This window comes from Colobus angolensis, unplaced genomic scaffold (genome assembly GCF_000951035.1).
Source record: "Colobus angolensis palliatus isolate OR3802 unplaced genomic scaffold, Cang.pa_1.0 Scaffold350, whole genome shotgun sequence".
Classification (NCBI taxonomy): Eukaryota; Metazoa; Chordata; class Mammalia; order Primates; family Cercopithecidae; genus Colobus; species Colobus angolensis.
The window spans coordinates 85,755-95,383 of record NW_012116822.1 but is presented as its reverse complement, the minus strand read 5'-3'; the positions used below and the strand labels follow the sequence as shown (position 1 = coordinate 95,383).

Sequence of the window (9,629 nt, the reverse complement as noted above, 5' to 3'; positions counted from 1 at the left end):
CATGAGGTCAGAAGATCGAAACCATCCTGGCTAACACAGTGAAGCCCTGTCTCTACTAAAAATACAAAAAAAGTAGCCAGGTGTGGTGGCGGGCACCTGTAGTCCCAGCTACTCGGGAGGCTGAGGCAGGAGAATGGCGTGAACCTGGGAGGCGGAGCCTGCAGTGAGCCGAGATCGCGCCACTGCCCTCCAGCCTGGGGGACAGAGCAAGACTCCATCTCAAAAAAAATAAAATAAAATAAAGTAAAAATGACCCACTTGTAAAATAGCCTATTAAGTCAGAAAGGGAATCACTCAAATTAGTTCTATACAATAAAACTATGTATTTACATTTACGCATCACTTAATGTCAGATTAAGTAGGTGTATATGGCCTCCCAAATTGTAGAACCCAGTAAACAGATCAAGAAAAGAGAGTACGGCCAGACGCAGTGGCTCACGCCTGCAATCCCAGCACTTTGGGAGGCCAAGGCAGGCAGATCACCTGAGGTCAGAAGTTCGAGATCAGTCTGATCAACATGGAGAAACCCCTTCTCTACTAAAAATACAAAAACTTAGCCGGTGTGGTGGCGCATGCCTGTAATCCCAACTACTCGGGAGGCTGAGGCAGGAGAATCGCTTGAACCCGGGAGGCAGAGGTTGTGGTGAGCCAAGATCGTGCCACTGCACTCCAGCCTGGGCAACAAGAGCGAAACTCTGTCTCAAAAAATAAATAAATAAAAGCAAAAGCAAAGAGATTATGACTTTTTTTAATTCCTCACCTACTTCAGGACCTAATATGGGATTTTCAGGCAGCTGTCATTGAACAGATTTGGCTAATGCAAATTAAAATCCAGTTTCAGAAGCTCTTTGGAGCAGTCCTACAGGGGGAGGTGAAAGAGAAGGGGTGGAATGCCCATGGATAGTCTGGCCTGGGTTCCTGTTCACAAAGTGACCACACATGATATGATGGGTATGGTTAATTATGAACTGAGAAGATAAAAAGAAACGACAACAGGAGCTCACAATCTCTGCTAAAAATGTAGGGCCCAATAGCTAGGCAACGTTACCAACGCAGTGATCCTCATGGTAGACTGGGCTTTTTAAAGATTTTCTCCTATTCACTGATTCACAAACTCTAGTGGAAGGACTCACTGTATTTTTCAAAACCTCCCCTAGTATTCCAACAATCAGGCAGGTGAAACAATCATTGTGTAGCCAGGCATGGTGGCTCATGTTTGTAATCCCAGCACTTTGGGAGGCCAAGATGGGAGGATCACCTGAGGTCAGGAATTTCAGACCAGCCTGGCCAACATGGTGAAACCCCATCTCTACTAAAAATACAAAAATCAGCCAGGTGTGGTGGCACCTGTAATCCCAGATACTCAGGAGGTTGAAGCAGGAGAATCACTTGAACCCAGGAGGTGAAGGTTTCAGTGAGCCGAGATCATGCTACTGCACTTCACCCTGGGCAAGAGTGAGACTCTGTCTCAAAAAATTAAAAAAAAAAAAAAAAAAAAAAAATTAACTCCGTAGAAGGAATTGTTACTTGTGATGAGGTAATGTAGGTTTGTCTCACTGTACCACTCAGGGCTGAGAAGTCCTACATACATTATTCTAAAATTGGGGTAACAAAAACAATACCTAAATGAAGTTATGGCAGGAATCAGGTGTGAAAACATGAGTCATGAAACAAGCTCTGAGCAGACCACACAGAGGCTGCCCTCTCCTCCTCCTGGTCCCACTGCTCCAAACCCATGCAGGCCTTCACTAAGTAGTGCTATTTGTGCTGGCTGCCTTGCAGACAAATCTCCTTTATCTATGTCCAAAGAAAAGTCAAAATGAGAAGTAGGGGCAAGATATTTGTCAAACTAGAATCAGACTCCAAGAAAGTCACATCAGAAAAGTCAAACAACAGACATCCAAATGGTGGTAGCGTTGTTAGTATACACCAGGGGAAGGGTCAGCAAATAACTAAGTCAATTATTACTGAAGCTCTGTGGTCCTCTGTATGGTACTTAAAGCCTCTCTGACTCTCTTTCCCAATCTATAAAATGGGAATGGAAAACATATCAAACTCACAGTGTTGTTTGGGTTTTAATGAGACGGTCCATGAAAAGTGCCTAGTACAGTGCCTGGTATACATACAAATGTCCAGAGAATATTAACTATCAATCCTGGATAAATTAAAGTTCAAAGACACACAGAGACTTAAACAAGATTTGACAGTGCAACTTGCAGAGCCAGGTCTTCTGACTGAAGAGCTCTTTTCTAGTCAGTACATAAGAGTGACACAGAGCCAACAAAAGTCCTTGAAGGCAAAACCAAACCACATCGTGGTGGGTGGGGAGCCCACTGGGAGGCAAGGGCAGGGCATTTGGGTCTGGGACTGACACTAGCAGTTATCTCTGTGTTCCTGCTTCTGCGCCTTTCCTTGTCCTTTGAAGCCCCCAGTTCTTTCCATCTCTAGGTGTCTCCGCCAAGGACAGACTTAAGACTCACCAGAAAGAAAGCCAGACTGCTGGTAAAGTTCTAGAGACCTTATCTGGCATCACCGGCTTTGCTCTATTTGCTTTGAGGAAGCCATCCTTCCCCGGTCGTCTTCACTGCATCTGCTCTGTGTACAGAATACTTCTCATTCCAACCCACCTTGCTGGCAGCAAGTGCTTAGACAAGCAAACTCAGCTCACCAATACCATGAGGTTCTTTGATGGGCGAAGAGATGTTTCCTTTCCTCAGCTCCCCCTACTTCCTCTCCGCCCCCGACTAAACTCCCATCTTCTCTCTGTACTTCTCTCACCTTGTACTCCTGCACCACCTCCTCCAATGGCACGACGCTGTGCTGTTTGTGGCTCCTGGATTCTCGGCACACCACACAGATGGCCTCTTCATCTACCTCGCAGAAGAGCTTCAGGGCTTCTTGGTGTTTGGGACAGATGCCCTGATCGCTCACACGGCTCCCTCGACCAGGGGTTGGGTGCATCTGCCGAATCACCTGGACCATATTGGCCAGCTGCAGGTTGGGGCGGAAGCTCCGCCGAGGAAAGCTCTTTCGGCACTGGGGGCATGTGAAGCACCTCCGAGGGGCTGGAGGCGGGGGCAGTGGGGTGACGGGGTCTAGATCCTCTTCCTCATCCTCCTCCAGCACTTCCTCCTCGTCCTCCTCATCCTCCCCCCTCAGGTCCTCCTCTATATCCCCCAAGTAGTAGTCCAGGTCTTCCTCTTCGTCCTCCTCCTCCCACACATAGTCCATGTTGTCCCAGCTGGACCTGCTCATGCCACTGGTCCAGAACACACCCTCTTCTTCCTCCTCGACCTCCTCCTCCATGTCACCCTCGTAGTCTTCATCCCGCATGGGGGTGTCCCACACCGCGCCAGCCCCCACAGCCTCCACTTCCTCCTCCTCTTCGTCCTCCTCCTCCTCCTCCCGATCTAAATCATCTCTGTCCTCCTCATCCTCCCCACCCCACAACTGGGTTACACAAACTCGGCAGAAGTTGTGCCCGCAGCCGATGGACACGGGGTCCGTGAAGTAATCGAGGCAGATGGCGCACACCGCCTCCTCCTGAAGGGTCTGCACAGGGTTGGGTGTCATGGCAACGGCAGCCATCTTAGTGTCCAGCCAGCCAGTGTAGAGGTGCGGTGGGGGGGCGAGGGGCGGGGGTCTTCCCCACCGACGCCCTGGCGACCCGGCTCCACCCCCAGCCCTGCCCCTCCACACCTCGCCCCAAGGGCAGCCTGAGAGATGTCCTCCCGCCAACCCAACCCGCCACAGTGTTCCCTACTCTCAAACGACAACCGTGTCTCTGCGAGGGGAGGGGACAGTGGTGGGCACCACCGCCAAGTCCCTCAGGTGACTCTGAGTGCAAATCTGCCCCTATGCTCCCTTGGACTCCTCATAAACCCCCGCCCCTCCTCACTTCCTGGCCCCGCCCCTAGCTTCCGGCCTCCTTCCCAATACTTCCGGCGTCTACAGCCCACCTAAGCTCTCGACTTCCCTCCGCTGTCGTGCTGCTCCCCCTTTTTCCCCGCGGGGCCCCAAGGCGACAGGAAATGGCGAGGAGACGCTCTAGCCCGCACTACGGAACAGGGCGGGAGGGCTAGGACGGTGGAGGCCCACGTCTCTGTGGTGCGGGAACGCGGCGAACGCAGAAAGAACAGAGGAATCGCCTACCCCCATCCCCCGCCGCTGGGGAGAAACTTCGGGGGGTGGGGGGAGCGCTTGGTGGCCGTCTGCTTTCGGTGCTATGACCGCATCGGCCAGACGCCATCCTACCCTCCCGGCACAGCCGACTGCCGCCGGTACGCCCCACCGCCGATGCCGGAAGTGAGGGGGTGGGTCCGCGGAGCGCCCTGAAGTACTTCCGGCCCTTCTAGGCAGAAGACTTTTGTTGTGGAGGACTCAGAGGGTCGTACGGCTCGGACCGGGGGCGGGGCCTGAGAAAGCGCTTCGCCGATCGGGCCGCAGACGCCCAACCCTTTCCCAACTGTAGTCGGCGTTCCGCATCCAAGGTAGAAACTGCCAACCGGACACAGTCTCCTGGTTTAGATGAACTTCCCTAACTGCCCAGCAGTAAAGAAGTGGTGACGAATCATTACATCTACATTCTCACAGCATCTCCGCAAAAATAGATGCTTTGTGCGGTAGAAATAATATTTGGTGCTTAAATAGCTCTTTAAAATTTATTTTTATAGAGATTTGATGTCGATACATAATAAAAAACAAATAAATGTTGTTTGATGCGAGGAAAATGACGAGGCCAGGATTTATGTACAGAATCTCCAGTGAGTGTCAGACACGGCGTGACGCCAGGGCTGGGCCTGCAGGACCTACTTACCCTGCTCTCGAGGCGGCTCGCGGGAAAACTCCAGGGGGACGTCGTGCTTCCTAGGGGGGTACGGTCAGGCCTCTGAGGATGTCAGATCAAACGCGCCAAAAACCACGAACACTCGTTGGTGAACTATGCTTGGCCATTAGAGGAGCTGCGGACCCGACTGCGGTAGACAAGTCTGGCTCCAGAACCTGGACACCGCTCAGCCGGCCGCAGCAGGGGTCCCCGGGTCTGTCCCACAAGGGCGCTGGCCTAGCGCTATCCTGGCTTTCGCAGCCATGTGTATCTTCAGGATGATGCTGGCGCAATGTTAGGTCAGTCGGTTTCCGTAGTGTAGTGGTTATCACGTTCGCCTCACACGCGAAAGGTCCCCGGTTCGAAACCGGGCGGAAACACAGGTTTTTCTTTTTTTGGCCTGTTCAGAAGAATTTCTTTCCCGAGGCCAGCCTCACCTGGCTGGAAGGACATGTGTGTGTCCCTGCGCTTCGGAGGAACACGAACCTTAATAAATACCACGCCCTTAATAAATTCTCGCAGTGTAAATTCAGGTTTTACACCTCACCTAATCTCTTGTTCTTCCCTTCTGAAGCCTATGCAGCCATCACATGTAAAGGAATCCGTAGATTTCAGATCCTCGGCTCTAGTGCCTAGAACAGAGCCAGGCGCAGGCGCTTCTTAGTACTTGTACAGTGGAAATTTTCGTGCCTACACCTCTGCGGGCAACCTCCGTCTTCTGAGACAAAGTTATGCTTTTTGTGAGAGCTGCCCGGCTAGCTCAGTCGGTAGAGCATGAGACTCTTAATCTCAGGGTCGTGGGTTCGAGCCCCACGTTGGGCGGAATTCCTTTTGGAAAGGTTAAGGCAAGCCGTGTTACCTAAGTGCACCAATGGTATTCTCTGGACCAAGACCTAGTGGGTAGCGGATCCGTCAACGGTGGGCTAGAGCTTGGGCTTAACTGGGTGGTCTCCGACCGTTGTGCGGAAGCCCGGAAGCAGAGTTCTCACAATCTCGCTAACTCTCCGAGACAGAATGAGAGGCGGGTCCCTGCGGACCAATTCCTTCAAGCCAGCACCGCGGGCTACGGTGCATGCATGCTTGATCCTTTGCTATAACCCACTCGCCCACTGACAGCATATATTAGGCACTTTCTGTTTACCAGACGGCCTGCCCCAGTGTCAGAGACTTGCTGTGCTGGAGGGAACAACGTGGTTTGCCGAAACTGGGGTGAGACCGCAGGATGACCCCAGGCGTTTGTGAGCGTCAAAACCTATCTGATTCACTCCCACGGTACTGGGAGACTTAGTGGTTAGGATTCCGCCTTTGCCTCCCTGCGACCTGCTGCGACCTGCTTTCGACTCCCTGTCAAGAAAGATGCTTTGTGTAATCTGAGACACTTGTCTTCCGTATATTCTTTTTTATGCTCTTGATTTTAAGAGTCTGTATTTGTGAGATGTTGCCCCACACATACCAACCTCCATGTTTCCCCCATACATAAATAAAGATAAAAACGGGCCGTGCGCCGCAGTGGCTCATGCCTGTAATCCCAATACTTTGGGTAAGTCAAGGCGGGAGGATCGCCTGAGCCCAGAATGGCCTCGAAATTAGTCCTGCAAATATAGCACTTTTTTCTTTTTTCTTTCTTTCTTTTTTTATTTTTTTATTTATTTATTTTTTTTATTTTAGATGGAGTCTTGCTCTGTCGCCAGGCTGAAGTGCAGTGGCACCACCTCGGCTCACTACAACCTCCGCCTCCCAGGTTCAAGCGATTCCTCCTGAATAGCTGGGACTACAGGCGCCGGCCACCACGCCTGGCTAATTTTTTGTATTTTAGTAGAAACGGGGTTTCACCATGTTGGCCAGGACGGTCTCGATCTCCTGACCTCGTGAGCCTCCTGCCTCAGCCTCCCAAAGTGCTAGGATTACAGGCGTGAGCCGCCGCGCCCGGCCCCGTTTTGTATTTTCAAGCTGTTGAAGTCTCCTCCGCATACACAACACACCCCGAGAGAAGTCTGTTGATCATAGAAAGCTGGTTTAAACTCTCTGAGCAAAAGATAGCGTCTTCTTCCGTCTCAGACGTGTATCAAAGTGGAGACTTAGCAGGGCTATGTAGTCTGTGATGGCGGTCTGGGCAGAAGCTAGTCAGTTTGTAAATAGACAGAGTCGCTAGTACAATCCTAGCACGTGAGTTACTGGGGCTGTGGTCTTGGAACATAAGGAAGAGTCTAAACAAGCTGGTGTTCAAAGAGTTTGAAGTTTGACATTTCGTCTTGCACAAATTATTTCGGATTCTTTTCCAGACTGTGGTTTCAGGGTGATTTTTTTTACCACCTTCACTGGGACTGGAAAACATTCTTAAAGGATTCTGGCTTTTTCATTAAAGTGGAGGTGAAGTGAACAGGCTTCTCTTTTTTGTCCTCCAGCAAGCCAAGGGAACGCCCCCGCTGGAGCTTTTTGCTACAATTCCTGCTTTCTCTCCTCTCCACACCTTCCACCCGTCGCCGCTCTGGCCAGGTTAGATATGGGATGCCCCTCCAGGCAAGTGACCCAAGCTGCTCCGGGCACAAAGGCGGCAAGCGTTCAACACTCAGAGAAACAGGACAAACACATGAACCTGCTGGGATCTTTGGCCGCCTCCCAAACCCTGTGGTGATGGGGCCTGGGGAGACTGAGGGACTCACTCTGATTTATAGTTCAGAGGGTTCCTTCAGGAATGATGCAAACATACAGGGAGTATGAGTCGGAGTAAGACTGTCGGAGACGGGCTGGAAGGACACAGGCCTGGTCCATACAGGAGGCGGCAGCCAGAGGGAGACGCAGGTGAAGGAGCGGGATGCACGGCTTGCAACGGCGATAGATTTGGGTAGTTCAACAATCGAGATCACAGGCTGAGGATGCGGAAGGGGAAGGAAGGAAAAAACAATGACTTAGGTCTGGAACAGGTTGGGAGTCAGATGTCGTGCGATATCTGGAAAAACTGCCCAAGACACGCGTGGATCTGAAGCTTGGGGGAACAGTTCTTGCTGGAACCAGAGACGGAGCTAAGGTGTGGGTCCTGCTGCGAGCCGAAGTGGCGCTCCAGGGTCAGCCTCGGGCGCTCGGAGGCGAAGTCGGGATGGGAGAAAATCCTGCAGCGAAGCGTCCACCCAGGCCGAGGGTGCCGCAGTGCAAAGGAGATTGGCAGCGTCCAGTTCAGCACGTGGTCTGGTAAGAGGAGGCGTCCATGGATTGGGCCTCCTGGAGGCCCATGGTGACCTTGACCAGAGAATCAGACTCACACAAGAAGGACTCCCGCCCTGCCCCGAATGGAGCGGGCCTTGGGGTCACAGAGGCAGCAAGGATCCCTGACCAGCAGGACTGCGCCTCCCTTCCAAGCTCTCCAGGTATTCGGAAATTAGGCGTGGGGGCGGAAAAACGTTTCACAATATTAAGCAATCCCTACTTTTAAATTTACATATATGCCGATCTCCATATGACAGGCGTTAAGCGTCATTCCAACTCTACATACGGACACACTTTGGATGCTAGGATTCACGAGTTCTATTTTTAGAAAAATACCTAAACTTTTTCATTGAACTTTTAAAAAGTAATAAAAATTTCAGATTTATTTTTTTAAACTGACTTAAAATTTTGATATTCATTAATTTATATTTTGCCCTTTATTTTAATACTTATGCATAATTCATAGAAATAAATAATTTTTGAAAGGACATAAAAATTTCACTTTTTGATTTTTACATTTACTTTAATTTACATTTTAACAAAATATATTCAAATGTCGTGTGTTTTGAATGCACTTTGCATTTTTTTCAATCTTCTCTGTCATTACTGTCCGTAGAGCACAAATTATGTGAAAATTAAAACCTCTGGCTGTCTTCCCTGGAAGAAAAAGAACCGGTAGGGAAGCGTATCCAGTCTTAAGCCTTGGAAGGTATATTGGCCTTTCCTTGAAGGGGTGGCCTGCCTCTCCACACCTGTGGGCGTTTCTCGTCGGTGGGGCGAGAGACTGAGAAAAGAAAGAGACACAGAGACAAAGTATAGAGAAAGAAAAGTGCGCCCAGGGGACCGGCGCTCAGCATACAGAGGACCAGTGGCGCTGGCACTGGTCTCTGGGTTCCCTCAGTATTTATTGATCATTATCTCTACCATCTCGGAGAGGGGGATGTGGCAGGACAATAGGGTAATAGTGGGGAGAGGGTCAGCAGGAAAACATGTGAACAAAGGTCTCTATGTCATAAATAAGTTTAAGGAAAGGTGTTGTGCCTCCTGTGCAGGTACACAAACATCTCGGTGCATTAAAGAGCAGTATTGCCGCTGGCACGTCTCACCTCCAGCCCTAAGGTGATTTTCTCCTATCTCAGTAAACAGAACATACAATTGGGTTTTACACCGAGACTTTCCGTTGCCCAGGAACGAGCAGGAGACAGATGCCTTCCTCTTACCTCAACTGCAAAGAGGCCTTCCTCTCTCACTAGTCCTCCTCAGGGCAGACCCTTTACGAGTGTCGGGCCGGGGGACGGTCAGGTCTTTCCCTTCCCACGAGGCCATATCTCCGACTATCACATGGGGAGAAACCTCGGACAATACCTGGCTTTCCTAGGCAGAGGTCCCTGCGGCCTTCTGCAGTGTTTGTGTCCCTGGGTACTTGAGATTAGAGAATGGCGATGACTTTTAATAAGCATACTTCCTTCCAGAACTTTTTTTTAACAAAGCACATCCTGCATAGCCCTAAATCCATTAAACCTTGAGTCAACACAGCACATGTCTCTGCGAGCACAGGGTTGGGGCTAGGGTTACAGATTAACAGCATCTCAAGGCAGAA

The 9,629-nt window shown here is 50.6% G+C and overlaps 1 protein-coding gene and 2 non-coding genes across 5 annotated transcripts in view; 2 read left to right on the top strand and 1 right to left on the bottom strand.

Moving 5' to 3' along the window:
• Positions 1-4,719, bottom strand: part of TRIM41 (tripartite motif containing 41) — a 13,225-nt gene extending 8,506 nt beyond the window's left edge. For all 3 annotated transcript variants that reach the window (XM_011952898.1, XM_011952896.1, XM_011952897.1), the window contains exon 1: positions 2,779-4,719. In XM_011952898.1, the coding sequence (XP_011808288.1) occupies positions 2,779-3,588 (810 nt within the window). In that variant the 5' untranslated portion in view covers positions 3,589-4,719. The remainder of the gene's footprint in view (positions 1-2,778) is intronic.
• A 413-nt stretch (positions 4,720-5,132) lies between these two features.
• Positions 5,133-5,205, top strand: TRNAV-CAC. Its single transcript has one exon. It is a non-coding gene; the product is annotated as a tRNA-Val (tRNA).
• A 369-nt stretch (positions 5,206-5,574) lies between these two features.
• Positions 5,575-5,647, top strand: TRNAK-CUU. Its single transcript has one exon. It is a non-coding gene; the product is annotated as a tRNA-Lys (tRNA).
• Positions 5,648-9,629: the final 3,982 nt, after the last annotated feature.